Raw genomic sequence first — 17,464 nt, 5'->3', positions numbered from 1 at the left:
GGGATATAAGCCCAATAGAAACACTGCTGGATCAAAGGGTATGCACAATTTGATAACTTTTTGGGCATAATTCCAGATTGCTCTCCAGAATGGTTGGATTCGTTCACAACTCCACCAACAATGCATTAGTGTCCAGTTTTCCCGCATCCCCTCCAACATTCATCATTATTTTTTCCTGTCATCTTAGCCAATCTGACAGGTGTGTAGTGGTATCTCAGAGTTGTCTTAATTTGCATTTCTCTGATCAATAATGATTTGGAACACTCTTTCATATGAGTGGTAATAGTTTCAATTTCATCCTCTGAAAATTGTCTGTTCATATCCTTTGACCATTTATCAATTGGAGAATGGCTTGATTTCTTATAAATTTGAGTCAGTTCTCTATATATTTTGGAAATGAGGCCTTTATCAGAACCTTAACTGTGAAGATGTTTTCCCAGTTTGTTGCTTCCCTTCTAATCTTGTTTGCATTAGTTTTGTTTGTACAAAGGCTTTTTAATTTGATGTAATCAAAATTTTCTATTTTGTGATCAGTAATGGTCTCTAGTTCATCTTTGGTCACAAATTTCTTTCTCCTCCACAAGTCTGAGAGATAAACTATTCTATGTTCCTCTAATTTATTTATAATCTCGTTCTTTATGCCTAGGTCATGACCCATTTTGATCTTATCTTGGTATATGGTGTTAAGTGTGGGTCCATGCCTAATTTCTGCCATACTAATTTCCAATTATCCCAGCAGTTTTTATCAAATAATGAATTCTTTTCCCAGAAGTTAGGGGCTTTGGGTTTGTCAAACACTAGATTGCTATAGTTGACTATTCTGTCTTGTGAACCTAACCTTTTCCACTGATCCACTAATCTATTTCTTAGCCAATACCAAATGGTGCTGCTTTATAATATAATTTTAGATCAGGTACAGCTAGGCCACCTTCATTTGATTTTTTTTTTCATTAATTCCCTTGAGATTCTCGACTTTTTATTGTTCCATATGAATTTTGTTGTTATTTTTTCTAGATCATTAAAATATTTTCTTGGAAGTCTGATTGGTATAGCACTAAATAAATAGATTAGTTTAGGGAGTATTGTCATCTTTATTATGTTCGCTCGGCCGATCCAAGAGCACTTAATATTTTTCCAATTATTTAAGTCTGACTTTATTTGTGTGGAGACTTTTTTATAATTTTGCTCATATAATTCCTGACTTTCCTTTGGTAGATAGATTCCCAAATATTTTATGGTATCAACAGTTATTCTGAATGGAATTTCTCTTTGTATCTCTTGCTGTTGGGTTTTGTTGGTGATGTATAAAAATGCTGAGGATTTATGGGGATTTATTTTGTAGCCAGCTACTTTGCTAAAATTATGAATTATTTCTAATAGCTTTTTAGTAGAATCTCTGGGGTTCTCTAGGTATACCATCATATCATCTGCAAAGAGTGATAGTTTGGTTTCCTCATTGCCTACTCTAATTCCTTTAATATCTTTCTCGACTCTTATTGCCGAGGCTAGTGTTTCTAATACGATATTAAATAATAATGGTGATAGTGGGCAACCTTGCTTCACTCCAGATCTTACTGGGAAAGGTTCCAGTTTTTCCCCATTGCATATGATGCTTACTGATGGTTTTAAATATATGCTCCTGACTATTTTAAGGAAAAGTCCATTTATTCCTATGCTCTCAAGTGTTTTTATTAGGAATGGATGTTGGATTTTATCAAATGCTTTTTCTGCATCTATTGAGATGATCATATGGTTTTTGTTTGGTTGGTTATTGATATAGTCAATTATGCTAATAGTTTTCCTAATATTGAACCAGCCCTGCATTCCTGGTATAAATCCTACTTGGTCATAGTGTATTATCCTGGGGATGATTTTCTGTAATCTTTTTGCTAATATTTTATTTAAGATTTTAGCATCAATATTCATTAGGGAGATTGGTCTATAATTTTCTTTCTCTGTTTTCAGCCTACCTGGTTTAGGTATCAGTACCATGTCTGTGTCATAAAAGGAGTTTGGTAGGACTCCTTCAATCCCTATTTTTTCAAATAGTTTATTTAGCATTGGAGTTAATTGTTCTTTAAATGTTTGGTAGAATTCACATGTAAATCCATCTGGTCCTGGGGATTTTTTCTTAGGGAGTTGATTGATAGTTTGTTCTATTTCTTTTTCTGAGATGGGACTGTTTAGGATATTTACTTCTTCCTCTGTTAGTTTGGGCAAGCTATATTTTTGGAGGTATTTTTCTATTTCATTTAAGTTGTCGAATTTATTGGCATAAAGTTGGGCAAAGTAACTCCTAATTATTGCTCTAATTTCCTCTTCGTTAGTGGTGAGTTCTCCCTTTTCATTTTTAAGACTAACAATTTGATTTTCCTCTTTCCTTTTTTAAATCAGATTTACTAAGGGTTTGTCTATTTTGTTGGTTTTTTCATAGAACCAACTCTTAGTTTTATTAATTAATTCAATAGTTTTTTTACTTTCAATTTTATTGATCTCTCCTTTTATTTTTAGAATTTCAAGTTTAGTGTTTGACTGGGGGTTTTTAATTTGTTCCTTTTCTAGCATTTTTAGTTGCAAGCCCAATTCATTGACCTTCTCTTTCTCTATTTTATACAAATAGGCCTCTAGAGATATGAAAATTCCCCTTATTACCGCTTTGGCTGCATCCCATACATTTCGGTATGATGTCTCATTATTATTGTTTTCTTGGATGAAGTTATTAATTATATCTATGATTTGCTGTTTCACCCAATCATTCTTTAGTATGAGATTATTTAGTTTCCAATTATTTTTTGGTCTACTCCCCCTGGCTTTTTGTTGAATGTAATTTTCATTGCATCGTGGTCTGAAAAGGATGCGTTTACTATTTCTGCCTTACTGCATTTGAGTTTGAGGTTTTTATGTCCTAATATATGGTCAATTTTTGTATAGGTTCCATGAACTGCTGAAAAGAAAGTGTACTCCTTTCTGTCCCCATTACATTTTCTCCAGAGATCTATCATATCTAACTTTTCTAGTATTCTATTTACCTCTTTGACTTCTTTCTTATTTATTTTGTGGTTTGATTTATCTAATTCTGAGAGTGCAAGGTTAAGATCTCCCACTATTATAGTTTTACTGTCTATTTCTTCTTGCAGCTCTCTTAATTTCTCTTTTAAGAATTTAGATGCTACCCCACTTGGTGCATATATGTTTAATATAGATAGTGCTTCATTATTCATTCTACCCTTTAGCAAGATATAGTGCCCTTCCTTATCTCTTTTAATTAGATCAATTTTTGCTTTAGCTTGATCTGAGATCAGGATGGCTACCCCTGCTTTTTTGACTTCACCTGAAGCATAGTAGATTTTGCTCCAACCTTTTACCTTTAACCTGCATGTATCTCCCCGCTTCAGGTGTGTTTCCTGTAAACAACATATTGTAGGATTCTGGCTTTTAATCCATTCTGCTAATCGCTTCCTCTTTATGGGGGAGTTTACCCCGTTCACATTTATGGTTAGAATGACCAATTCTGTATTACTTGCCATCTTGTTAACCCTGGTTTATGCTTTTCTCCCTTTTTTCCCCTTTCCCCCCTTCCCAGTATTAAGCTTGTGAGTACCACTTGCTTCTCACAGCTCTCCCTTTTTAGTATCCCTCCCCCCGCCTTAGAGTTCCTCCCCCTATCTTACCCCTTTCCCTCCCAGTTTCCCTATTCCCTTCTGCTTAGCTTATTCCTTCCCTTTTCACTTTTCCCTTCTCACTTTTCAATGAGGTGGGAGAAGTTTCACCATAGATTGAATATGTCTTAAGATTTTTCACTTAAAGCCAATTCTGAAGGCAGTAAGATACCCACTATATTCATCCCCCTCCATTCTTTCTCTCAGATATAATAGGTTTCCTATGCCTCTTCATGAGATGTACTACCCCCACTTTACCCTTTTTCTGGTACAATGTCCTTTCCACATCAGTTTCTAGAACAAGGTATACATGTATTCTTTATACATCTTTATATCAGAAATATAGTTCCCAAGATTAATCTTTACCTTTTTAGATTTCTCTTGAGTTCTATATTTGTAGATCAAACTTTTTGTTAAGTTCTGGCTTTTTCATCAGAAATAGATGAAATTCGCTTACTTCGTTGAATGTCCATCTTCTTCCCTGGAAAAAGATGCTCATTCTCGCTGGGTAAGTTATTTTTGGTTGCATACCAAGTTCCTTAGCCTTTCGGAATATCATATTCCAGGCCCTTCGATCCTTTAATGTGGATGCTGCCAGATCCTGGGTGATCCTTATTGTGGCTCCTTGATACTTGAATTGGGTTTTTCTAGCCGCTTGCAATATTTTTTCCTTCGTCTGAGGGTTCTGGCATTTGGCCACTATATTCCTTGGTGTTTTGATTTTAGGATCCCTTTCAGTGGGTGATCGATGAATCCTTTCAATGTTTATTTTTTCCTCTGTTCCTATGACTTCTGGGCAGTTCTCTTTGATAATTTCCTGGAAAATAGTGTCCAGGCTCTTTTTTTCATCATGTTTTTCTGGAGTCCGATGATTCTCAGATTGTCTCTCCTGGATCTGTTTTCCAGGTCTGTTGTCTTCCCCAGAAGGTATTTCACATTTTTCTCAATTGTTTGATTTTTTTGGATTTGCTTGACTGATTCTTCTTGTCTCCTCGAGTCATTCAATTCCAATTGTTCAATTCTGATTTTCAGTGAAATATTTTCTTCACTCTTTAAAAATCTTTTTCTAATTGTCCCATTGAGTTCTTTTGTTCTGTGGAATTTTTTTCCATTTCGCCAATTTTGTTTTTTAGAGAGCTATTTTCTGTTTCCAGTTCACCAATCCTATTTTTCAAGGATTTTACTTCTTTATCCACTCTCTCTTTGACTTCTCCAGGCTCTTTTGCCAAGCCTCCCATTTTTCTTCTAGCTCCCTTGTGAGAGCCTTTTTAATTACTTCTATGAGGTTCATCTGTGCTGAGGAACAGACGATCTCCTCCTTTGGGGATTCACCTGGAGACTGTCTGTTTTTAGTCTCCTCAGGATTTAGAGTCTGCTCTCTATCTGTGTAGAAGCTGTCAAGGGTTAAAGTCCTCTTCAGTTTCTTGCTCATTCTGTCTAATAATCAAAGACAGACTAGCAAAGAAAAAACTGGAGTCTTTCTTTGGGGGAGGGGCTGGGTGTGTTACCGAGCTTCCTCTCCAGACTGCAGGGGGCAGCAGTGAGGCACTAGCAGGACTGTGCTGCGCCTGCGCTCTGAGATCCCAGAGCGTGCTGAGTCACTGTGGGGGGGGGGGAAGGAGGGGTAGCCAGGTCCCGAGAGACTCCAGCTGTTTGGGGTTGTATTCTTCAGCCCCGGTGTTTTTAGCTTCTCTGCTGGGCTGCTGACTTGCTGCCAGGGCAAAGTATCCAAACCTGTAGCAAAGCTCTCCCCGCAGAGACGGCTGCGATCACTCCCCACCCCCTCTCCAGTCTGCTCCCATGCTCTCACTGCCGCTACCCGCTGCCTGCGCCCGATCTAAAACCGTCCCAGCCCTCCAGTAAAGACAGACCTTTCTTGGCGAATCTCAAGGATGGCTTCTCTTGGTAACTATTTGTGGGTTTTTTTCAGTCAAGCATTAATTCAGAGGCTTGTAATGACATGGATAGTGAGAGAAAGCGTGGAGCTTACACAACTGTGTGCCTCCTCTCCGCCATCTTAACCGGAAGTCTCTTATAGTTGACTATTCTGTCTTGTGAACCTAACCTTTTCCACTGATCCACTAATCTATTTCTTAGCCAATACCAAATGGTTTTGGTGACTGCTGCTTTATAATATGATTTTAGATCAGGTACAGCTAGACCACCTTCCTTTGATTTTTTTCATTAATTCCCTTGAGATTCTCGACTTTTTATTGTTCCATATGAATTTTGTTGTTATTTTTTCTAGATCATTAAAATATTTTCTTGGAAGTCTGATTAGTATAGTACTAAATAAATAGATTAGTTTAGGGAGTATTGTCATCTTTATTATATTCACTCGGCCTATCCAAGAGCACTTAATATTTTTCCAATTATTTAAGTCTGACTTTATAGTGTGGAAACTTTTTTGTAATTTTGCTCATATAATTCCTGACTTTCCTTTGGTAGGTAGATTCCCAAATATTTTATGCTATCAACAGTTATTTTGAATGGAATTTCTCTTTGTATCTCTTGCTCTCGGATTTTGTTGGTGGTGTATAAAAATGCTGAGGATTTATGGGGATTTATTTTGTATCCTGCTACTTTGCTAAAATTATGAATTATTTCTAATAGCTTTTTAGTAGAATCTCTGGGGTTCTCTAGGTATACCATCATATCATCTGAAAAGAGTGATAGTTTGGTTTCCTCATTGCCTACTCTAATTCTTTTAATCTCTTTCTCGACTCTTATTGCAGAGGCTAGTGTTTCTAATACAATATTGAATAATAATGGTGATAGTGGGCAACCTTGCTTCACTCCAGATCTTACTGGGAAAGGTTCCAGTTTTCATGGGGAATTAATTTTAACTAGTGAAAAAGGGACCATAATTTCTCAGCAGGGGGTAGATAAAGAGATTCCTAGACTTGTGTGGTTCTCAGTTAGTCATGGGGAAGTAATAGTGACCAAAGAACAATAATTAAATATGAAAGACCATAGTATCTCACCAAGGCATAAACAAAGAGACACCTGTGTCTTTTGGGTTCATGAGGAGTTATGAGTAATGAATGGTGATCCAAGAACAAGGAGAAAACATGAGGGACCATAGGATCTCATCAATTGTCATTGTCATTGGGACGCAGTGTTGGCCAACGTACAAGGCACCCTGTTTTCTTAGCAAGGGATAGATAAAGAGACTCCTGGGGTTGTGGGGTCCTTGGTTAGTCAATGAGAAGTAATGGAGACCCAAGAACAAGGATTAAACATGAACAACCATTGAGTCTCTTCAAATGGTAGGTAGAGACACTTTTAGGATGTGGAATTTTCTAGGCATCATGGAGAAGTAATGTTGACCATGAAGAAAACATAAGAGACCACAGCATCTCATCCAGGGGTAGATAAAGAGAACCTCTGTCTGTAGGGTTCGCTGGGAGTCATTGTGAAGTAATGGTGACAAAAGAACATAGTGAAAACATGAGGGAACATAAGGCCTCATCAACAGGTAGATAGAGACTTCTGGAGTGTTGGGATTTTATGGTGTCAGGAAACAAAGGTGAACCAAAAACAAGGAGGAACCTTGAAACATGATAGGGTCTCATCAAGGGGTAGGCTAGCACACCTTGGGATTGTGTTATTTGTCACTCATAAACAGGGTACCATAGGACCTCAGCAAGGGGTCGAATAAGAGACTCTTCTGGTTATGGGGTTTTCATGTAGTCATGGGGTAGCATTGGTGACTCAAGAACAAGGGGAAAAATGAATGACCATAAGGTCTCATCAAGAGGTAGATAAAAAGATGCATGAATTTCAGGGGTTCTCAGTTAATCATGGGGAAATAATTGCTATCAATCAATGAGAGAATCTCAGGTCTCATCAGGGCATGGTTAAAGAGACTACTGAAGTTTGTGGTTTCTTGATTAGTCATGTATAAGTAATGGTGATTCATGAAAGCCAGACCATAGAGTCTCATCAAGGGGTTGGCAAAGACACTGTGGCTGTGTGTTTCTCGAGTCATCATGGTGAAATAATTGTGACCCATGAGTGCGGGACCACAGCTTCCCAGCAGGGGTCAATTAAAGAAATTCCTGAATTTGGAGGGCTTTTTCGTTTGTCATTTGTAATTATTGGTCATCCATGAACATGGGGCCATAGGGCCTCAGCAGGTGGTATAAAAAAGACTCCTGGGGTCGTGGGCTACTGGGTTAATTGTGGGGAAGTAATGGTGATTCAAGAACAAGGAGCAAAAATGAATAACCATAACGTTGACAATCAAGGGGTATATAAAGAGATGGAGAAGGTTGTAGGGTTCTCGATTATTCATGGGGAAGTAATTGTGATCCATGAATGAGAGACTCTCAGGTCTCAGCAGGGGGTAGTTAAAGAGACTCCTGGAGATTTGGGTTTCTCCATTAGTCATATATAAATAATGGTGACCCACTTGTGGTTGTAGATTGTGGGATTTTTTTTTCAAAGTTTTTTTTTTTTTATTATAATAACTTTTTATTGACAGAACCCGTGCCAGGGTAATTCTTTACAACATTATCCCTTGCACTCACTTCTGTTCTGATTTTTCCCCTCCCTCCCTCCACTCCTTCCCCCAGATGGCAAGCAGTCCTATATATGTTAATTATGTCACAGTATATCCTAGATACAATATATGTGTACAGAACTGAACAGTTCTCTTGTTGCACAGGGAGAATTGGATTCAGAAGGCATAAATAACCCGGGAAGAAAAACAAAAATGCAGTTTACATTCATTTCCCAGTGTTCTTTCTTTGGGTGTAGCTGCTTCTGTCCATCATTGATCAGTTGGAACTGAGTTAGATCTCTTTGTCAAAGAAATCCTCTTCCATCAGAATACATCCTCATACAATATCGTTATCGAAGTGTATAATGATCTCCTGGTCCTGCTCATTTCACTCAGCATCAGTTCATGTAAGTCTCACCAGTCCTCTCTGTATTCATCCTGCTGGTCATTCCTTACAGAACAATAATATTCCATAACGTTCATATACCACAATTTACCCAGCCATTCTCCAACTGATGGGCATCCATTCAATTTCCAGCTTCTAGCCACTACAAATAGGACTGCCACAAACATTTTGGCACATACAGGTCCCTTTCCCTTCTTTAGTATTTCTTTGGGATATAAGCCCAGAAGTAGCACTGCTGGATCAAAGGGTATGCACAGTTTGATAATTTTTTGGGCATAATTCCAGATTGCTCTCCAGAATGTTGGATTCATTCCCAACTCCACCAACAATGCATCAGTGTCCCAGTTTTCCCGCATCCCCTCTAACATTCATCATTATTTTTTCCTGTCGTCTTAGACAATCTGACAGGTGTGTAGTGGTATCTCAGAGTTGTCTTAATTTGTATTTCTCTGATCAAGAGTGATTTGGAACACTCTTTCATATGAGTAGTAATAGTTTCAATCTCATCCTCTGAAAATTGTCTGTTCATATCCTTTGACCATTTATCAATTGGAGAATGGCTTGATTTCTTATAAATTTGAGTCAGTTCTCTATATATTTTGGAAATGAGGCCTTTATCAGAACCTTTAACTGTGAAGATGTTTTCCCAGTTTGTTGCTTCCCTTCTAATCTTGTTTGCATTAGTTTTGTTTGTACAAAGGCTTTTTAATTTGAAGTAATCAAAATTTTCTATTTTGTGATCAGTAATGGTCTCTAGTTCATCTTTGGTCACAAATTTCTTCCTCCTGCACAAGTCTGAGAGATAATCTATCCTATGTTCCTCTAATTTATTTATAATCTCGTTCTTTATGCCTAAATCATGGACCCATTTTGATCTTATCTTGGTATACGGTGTTAAGTGTGGGTCCGATTGTAGGGTTCTTGAGGCATGATGGCAAAATAATTTTGACCAATGAATGAGAGACCATAGCTTCTCAGCCCAGGGCAGTTAAAGAGACGCCTGATTTGGGGGGTTCTCAGTTAATCATGAGGAAGGAATGGTGACCCAAGAAGAAACATTAAACGTGAGGGACCACCGTATCTCATAAAGGGGAAGATAGAGAGACCGGGGGTTCTGGGGTTCTTGGTTGTCATGGGGAAGTGATTTCATGCATGAACAAGAGACCACATGGAGAGAGGAGAGAGGTGGGGAGGGTTAGGGTTAGAGCTTGAGTGAGGGTGAGAGTGAATGTGGGAATGCATGTGTGAGAGAGATGGATGGGAAGGCAGCGACACAGGAGAAGTAGAAGGCGAGACAGAGGGAGGGAGAGGCAGAGAGAGTGTGAGAGTGAAGGTGAGAGTGAGAGTGATGGACAAGGTCAGTCTCATCAAGGGCTAGATAGAGACATCTCTAACTTTGCTGTTCACTGGGAGTCATGGGAAGTAATCGTGACCCAATAACATGCAGAAAACGGGAGGGACCAGCGGGCCTCAGCAGGGGGAAGTAGAGACTCCTGGGGTGGCAGGATTCTCGAGGTGTCGTTGGGAAGTAATGGTGAACCAAGAACAAGAAGGAACCTGAGAAACCAGACGTTCCCATTAAGGGGTAGATGAAGATACCCCTGAGGTTTAGGGTTTCTGGATGAGTCATGGAGAACAAATGGTGTCCCAAGAACGAAGGAGCATAGGGTCTCATAGATCTCGTCAAGGAGTAGACAGAGACTCCCGGGGTGCTGGATTCCCTAGGAGGCACGGGGAAGGAATGGTGACCCAAGAAGAAGAAGAAGGAAACCTGGGAAACCAGAAGGTTTCCTTAAGAGATAGAGATTTCTGGGGTTGTGGGGTTTCGGTTAATCATGGGGAAGTAACGGTCACTGAAGGACAAAGGCCCACAGGGTCTCAGCAGGGGGTAGCTAAAGAGACTCAGAGGGGCGTGGGGCTCTCGGTAAATAATGGGGAAGTAATGGGGACTGAAGATCAAGGAGAAAACCTGAAGGCTTGGTGGCGCGGTGGTGTCCACGCTTTCAGGTCCCCTCCGGCTCTACATTCTCTTCAGTTTCCCCACCGGGGCGCTTAGGCTGCAGCACGAGCGGAAGTATCTTGCGGTGGTGGAGCGCCGCGGCTCAGGAGGAAGTGCCTTGCAGCGTGGTCTTTGGAGGCTGTGTCGGTGGCTGAAGGGACAGTCCGGGACTTAAGGGTTGGACTGGTTGCCGGCATCGCCATCAGTCATGTTCCCCGTCAGGCCCAGCAGCCCCGTCGGGGTGGAGGAGGAGGAACCAGCCGACAATAACCTGGGATTCATAAGCCGAAGCCAGGGGCGGCCGCCTGAGGGGAGCGGAGAGGCCGCGGCCCGGTCCGCCTCTTCCCCTTCCTTGCTGCAGCCCAGCGACCTCTCCTCCAGCCCTTCCCGCCAATCCCGCGAGCCGTGTGACTCCCAAGGTCGTCGCGGGCCTTTTCTGACACAGGCCGCAGGCCCGGTGATGGCAGAAGCCTCGGCGGCGACGTCGAGCTCGGGGAAGCTCGCGACCCAGGCCAAGGGTGAGCCAAGCTCTGGATGCCCCCGTGACCCCCGCGTCCCCTCTCCCCAAGACTTGCCCACGGCCCAGTCCACGGCCGCCGCCATGGCAGCCTGCCCACGCGCCTTCACCTTCCCCAGGCGTTTCGCTGCCGCGGCCTCCGGCTTGCGTCCCCCAAAGCCCAGGTGGGTGGGGATCACCGGGAACCCAGTGGGCAAACCGCTCTTCCATTTGCTAAAGAGCCGCAGCCTGGGCCGCGGGAACTACGTAGACCCGGCCCGAGACAACTTCCGCACGATGACCAGATTGTACAAATCCATCCACCCCGCAGACTCGCTGTACCTCAACACCCACACCCAGGGCGCCGTCTTCAACATGGGGTACTCCCCCAATGGGTCAGTGTTAACAGTTGCTTGTGAACTGAGTGAAGTTCTTCTTTTTGACCCCATATCTTCAAAGCATATAAAAACGCTTTCTGAAGCGCATGAAAACTGTGTAAATAATATCAGGTTTCTGGATGATAGACTGTTTGCAACATGCTCTGATGACTTTACAGTAGCCCTTTGGGATCTGAGAAAATTAAACTCTAAAGTGTGCACTTTACAAGGTCATACTAGCTGGGTGAAGAACATTGAGTATGATGCTAATACAAGACTCTTAGTTACGTCAGGATTCGATGGAAATGTCATCATTTGGGACACTAACCGGTGCACGGAAGACGGGTGCCCACACAAGACATTCTTTCATACCCGTTTACTTATGCGCATGAGGTTAACTCCAGACTGTTCCAAAATGCTGATTTCAACCTCTTCTGGTCATCTTCTGATTTTACACGATCTTGACTTGGCAAATTCTTTAGATGACGGAAGCGATCCAATTATAAGGGCAGGAAGCACTGCATGGAGTTCACATGAGGTTACTTCTCCAAATTCATCTGCTCCTACAGCTGCAGGTACATCTTCTCAAGAAGAAAGTGTGTCATCTCGTAATAGTGTTGAAATTGTAATACCAGCAGTTCCTGTTGGGAGGCATCGTGGTTACTGCATTACATCTTTAGAAGTACATCCTAAAGGTCAGGCTGTCCTTTTACGGTGTTCCAGTAATACAGATGATCAGGAGTGGACCTGTGTCCATGAATTCATAGATGGGCCTCAAGCTGGACCCCTTTCACCTCGTTGTGCTATCAGACTGACTCATTATATTGAGGAAGCTAATGTTCGCAGTGGGTACATCAAAGAACCTTGTTTCAGCCCTGATGGTCGACTGATTTCTTCCCCACATGGCTATGGGATCCGCTTATTGGGATTTGACACCCAGTGCAATGAACTTTTTGACTGCTTATCCCGCAGAGCCAGGCCCTTGAAGGAAATTCATTCTCTCTCTTCTCACAACGATGTGGTTCTGACAACCAAATTCTCTCCCACACATTGTCAGATTGCCTCCGGGTGCCTTAGTGGACGCGTGTCTTTGTATCAGCCAAAGTTTTAGGCAAAACTCTCATCAAAACAGGAACTCTTTTGGTGTTCAACTTCTGTTTAGTGTGAAATATTTTCTTTATAGATCCTGTAAGGGGTTCAAGATCCTCATGCCTAAGGATCCTTGAACATCCCAACAATGACATAGGGGTACTCAGTCTAACACTGGATTTTTGATACCACATCTCTAAGACAGACTCTGTGCGTTGTCTTTCCTCCTCAGGATTCCCCTGCTCCTGCTGATCCTGTGCCATTGTTCCTCTGGTTATGTTGCACAGTAGCCCTTGAAGGACTTTTCTCTGGGTGTGACTCTTGGTAGACATTGGGCAGGATTTTTGGTTCAGGAAGATGGAAACTGGTGCTACTCCTCAATAAAACCTAGAAGACTGATGTTGGCATATTGGTTGTTACAAGGGAAATTTTATCTTGCCATTCATTTGGCCCTTGTAAATGGCCATTATTTCACTATAAAGACTAGATGATGAAAATGTTCTCATAAGTATTAGATTAGAGTTTATCATAATGACCTTTGAAGTTTATTGAAACTGCTAATCTAGTTTTCACAACATGAGGGATTTTGTTTATTGTAAAATATTAGCCAAATGTTGTCAGGTCTGTGTAATTAGTTTCCTTTGTGTGAAGTTAAACTGCTAGTTTCCATACTGTATATACTTGTTTTTATTGACAGCTCTGAGAAGTGAAGAAAGGGACTTTTTCCTGTGGTGCAAAGAGAAGGTTCTGCTGGCTTAGCAGAAAGCATTTATTATTGACTGATGGGAAAAGCATCATTTAGAGACTTCTGTCATCTTCTTTGCTACAATCTGTATAGTGTAGTAGAAATTGTTACACTACCTGGGGCAGATCAGTGAGTAAAAATGCCCCCTTTTACTCTGCTTTCTTCCCTTATTCCATGGGGACCAATGTGTGTAAGAATACTGAGTTTTTTGAGAGCATTTAATTTGTTTCATTAGTGTTATATTTGTTAATTGAGAACTCCAGCACTGTTTCCAGGCTAATTGTCTAGTTATGATATTATTTATGCTGTGAGTGTATTGAATGGAATATAACATAAGAGCATATACTGAATAGGTTCCATATTTAAACCAGGGCTGGAAGTCGTTTTTCCCCTTTTCTTTTGCTTCCTTCCTTCCTTCCTTTTCTTCTTTGCTTTTTGTCATGGGCCTGAAAGGCATTGCCCTACGAGCAATAATGAGGGCCATCCTCAAGAAATGACTGTTATTCCCAGGTTGCCTTGCCAATGCAAACATCCTCCCACCCTGTGTTATGGCTAAGTAACTAGCATTGATACTTACATGTATTAAAATATTACTTTAGTTGATCTTTATTTGTAGAATATTTGTGAAGAGTTAGATTATTAATAGAAGTAGTAGCTCTGGCCTAGCTGTGGGTCCAGAGAACACATCTCCCAGCTTTGGCAGTAAATTTCAGAGTTACAAAAATATGGATATAATTATATCAAATGAGAGCAGTTGGAAAACCTGTTGATCCAAGTGGATTCTAAGAGTTTCATTCCAAAAAGAAAAGGGTAATTTTTTGTACCTTAGTATTTCAGTAATCAATATATGTGACATTTCTTAATAAACACTTGTAACCAATCATTCAGATGTACAAATGTGCCTTATTTAAGTCAGTAGATACATTCCTCATATTTTGGGGAAATTTCTGTCAACTCAGTCATTTCTCACTGATTTGGTTATGTAATTTGGAGATGCTTTTCTCCACTTTGTGTGTGTGCAAAAATAAAAAAGAACAAGGAGCAAATATGAAGGACCATAGGGTCTCATCAAGGTTTAGATAAAGAGATTTTTGTGTTGTGGGGTTGTGAGGTTCTCGGGTAGTCCTGGGGTAGTAATGTTGAGCAATGAATGTGGGACCATAGGTTCTCAGCAGGAGGTAGATCAAGAGAATCCTGTGTTGTGGTGCTCTCGGGACATCATGGGGAAGTAATGGCGAGCACGATCATACGGTCTCATCAAGGGGTAGTTACGGATACTCATGGGATTGTGGGTTTCTCCTTTTGTTCTGGGTCAGTAATGATTGCTGGTAAACAAGAAACCACAGGGTCTCAGCAGGGAGTAGGTAAAACAACTCCTAGGGTTATGGGGTTCTTGGTTACTCATGAAGTGACTTAAGAAAAAGGAGAAAACATGAAGCACCATAGGGTCTCATTGTGGGTAGGTAAGGATTTTCCTAATGATGTGGGAGTTCTTGGTTTGTCATTTATAATTTTTGGTCATCCATGAACAAGGGACTGTAAGATCTCTGCAGGGGTTATTTAAAAGACCCCTGGGGCTATAGGGTGATGGGTTAGCCATTGAAAAGTAATGGTGATTCAAGAATAAGGAGAAAACATGGACTATATAGTCTCATCAAGGAGCACATAGAGACACATTGCATTGTAGTGTTCTCAGTTAGCCATGGGGTAGTAAATGTGATCCAAGAACCAGAAGAAAACATGCAGAGTCAAAAGGTGTCATCAAGTGGTAGTTAAGGAGTCTCATGGTGTGTGGTTTTCAGTTAATCATGGGGAAATAATAGTCACCTGTTATAAAGGGACCATAGGGTCTCAGCATGTGGTAGTTAAAGACTCTTAGATTCCTGGAGTTCTTCATTAATCATGGTGAAGCATGGAGAAAAAAATTAGACCGTGACATCAAATTAAATCCAGGTGATCATGCAGAAGACAATACATGCGACTTAGTTTTAGAAAAAAAACCACACACATTCATTCCCTAAAATCTGCCGCCAATTAATTTGCTGACAATGTCTGCTGGCTCAACGATTTCTTTATACAAGGATGAGACTTAGAACACTGTACATGCTTTTTCATCTCTAAAAAAATATTTGTGATATTGTGATAGTGACTCTGGGCATGGTGGGGTTCTTGAGATGTCTGGGCAAAGCTATGGTGAACCAAGAACAAGGAGAAACCATGAAAGATGATAGGGTCTCATGAAGGAATAGGTCAGCAGAAGTCTTGGGGTGTGGGGTTCTCTGTTGTCATGGGCAAATAATGTTTACTAGTGTACAAGGGACTATAGTTTCTCAGCAGGGGCGTAAATAAAGGGATACTTGTGGCTCTGAAGTTGACCAGAATTAATGGGAGAAATAATGGTGACTGAAAAACATGGATAAAACGTGAAAGACCCTAGGGGTTGATAGAGACTCCAGGGGTGGTGGGGTTCTCAAGGTGTCATGGGGAAGTAAAAATGAGCCAAGAAAAGAGAGAAACGTTGAAATATCATAGGGTCTCATCAAGGTGTAAATCAACAGAATCTGGGTTTATGGGGTTCTCTGTTGTCATGGGGAAGTAATGTTGACCAGTGAACCAAAGGATCATAGTTTCTCAGCAGGTGGTAGATAATGAGACTCCTGGGGTTGTGGAATTCTCGGTTATTCATGGGGAAGAAATGGTGCCATCTGAACAAGGGAACATATTCTCTCAGCAGGGGAAGGGAAAAGAGACTCTTGAGGCTGCAGGGTTCTCAGTGGTCATGGGGAAATAATGGTCACAGATGAACACACAGGGTCTTAGCAGAGGGTAGATAAAGAGATTTCTGGGGTTTTGGTTTTCTCTATGAGTCATGTGGAATTTATGGTGTCCCAAGAATGAGGGACCTTAGGGTCTTCTCAAGGGATAGAATGACTCAGGGAGTTCTGAGTTTCCCTGGAAGTCATGGAGAAGTAATGGTGAGCCAAGAATAAGGAAAAAACCCTAAGAAACCCTGTTCTCCTTATGTGATAGGCAAAGAGATTTCTTGGGTTGTGGGGTTCTCGGTTAATCATGGGAAAGTAATAGTGACTGAAGAAAAAGGAGAAAACATGAAGGAATATAGGGTCTCATCAAGGGGTAATTAAGGACACTCGTAGTATTGTGGAGTTCTCAGTTTATCATACTGAAATAATGGTCACCAAAGAACAAGGGACCACAAGATCTCAGCAGGAGGTTGATAGAGATTCTTAGGGTTGTGGTGTTCTCAGTTAACCATGGGGATGTAATGGTGACTAAAGAAGAAGGAGAAAACATGAAGGATCATTGGGTTTTTTTTAAAGGGGTAGATAAATATAGTTCTAGCAATATGGGGTTCTCGATTTGTCATTTGTAATTATGATCACCCATAAACAAGGGACCATAGGACCGCAGCAGGAAGATGATTAACTCAAGAACCTGGGATCAAAATGAATGACCATAGGTTCTCATGAAGGGGTAGATAGAGACACAGGGGTTGTGGGGTTCTCGTGTAATCATGAAAAATAATTGTGATACTTGAATGAGATACTCTCAAATCTCAGCAGGGAATAGATAAAGGGACTCCTAGGATTTTGGCTTTCTCTATTAGTCCTGCATGAGTAAGGTAGACCCATGAATGATGGACCATAGGTTCTCATCAAGAGACTGGTAGATATGCTTGTGATTGTCAGATTTTTGGGGTGTCATGGGGGAATAATGGTGACCAATGAATGAGAGACCATAGCTTCTCAGCAGGGGTTTGATAATGAGATTCCTTAGTTTTGGGGGTTCTCGGTTCATCATGGGGAAATAGTGGTGACTCAAGAAGAAGAATTAAACATGAAGGACCTTCGGGTCTCATAAAGGGGTAGATAGAAAGACCTGGGATTGTGGGGTTCTTGGTTGTCATGGGATAGTGATATTCATGCATTAAAAAAGACCACATAGAGAGTGAAGAAGAGGTAGAGAGAGGGATAGGGAGAGAGAGTGTGAAGGTGAAAAACAGTGTGATTGTGAGGAGAGTGAGTGTTGGAGTGTGTGAGATTGAGTATGTGATAAAGAGACAGAGGAGCAGCCAGAGAACACAGGGAGAGGGGGAAGGAGAGGGAGAAAGTGTGAGTGTGAGTGTGTTTGTAGACATACTGGGAGAATGAGTGTATGAGCATGGTACAAT

At 41.0% G+C, this 17,464-nt stretch overlaps 1 protein-coding gene across 2 annotated transcripts; it reads left to right on the top strand.

Moving 5' to 3' along the window:
- The first annotated feature begins 1,672 nt into the window (after positions 1-1,672).
- Positions 1,673-12,552, top strand: LOC127542556 (DDB1- and CUL4-associated factor 10-like). Of its 2 annotated transcripts, XM_051968237.1 has the most exons (3): positions 1,673-1,682; positions 10,237-10,251; positions 11,465-12,552. In XM_051968237.1, exons 1-3 carry the CDS (start codon positions 1,673-1,675, stop codon positions 12,550-12,552), a joined length of 1,113 nt encoding a protein of 370 aa, XP_051824197.1. The 2 variants fall into 2 exon arrangements, with proteins under 2 accessions (XP_051824197.1, XP_051824196.1); XM_051968236.1 differs by lacking the exons at positions 1,673-1,682; positions 10,237-10,251 and having other exon boundaries at positions 10,777-12,552.
- Positions 12,553-17,464: the final 4,912 nt, after the last annotated feature.

The sequence above is a fragment of the Antechinus flavipes genome, chromosome X (genome assembly GCF_016432865.1).
Source record: "Antechinus flavipes isolate AdamAnt ecotype Samford, QLD, Australia chromosome X, AdamAnt_v2, whole genome shotgun sequence".
Lineage (NCBI taxonomy): Eukaryota > Metazoa > Chordata > Mammalia > Dasyuromorphia > Dasyuridae > Antechinus > Antechinus flavipes.
This window is presented reverse-complemented; position numbering and strand designations above follow the sequence as displayed.

Bases quoted from the DNA above. Each gene is read 5' to 3' on its own strand.
- LOC127542556 (XM_051968236.1), top strand. From the start codon at position 10,777: ATGTTCCCCGTCAGGCCCAGCAGCCCCGTCGGGGTGGAGGAGGAGGAA.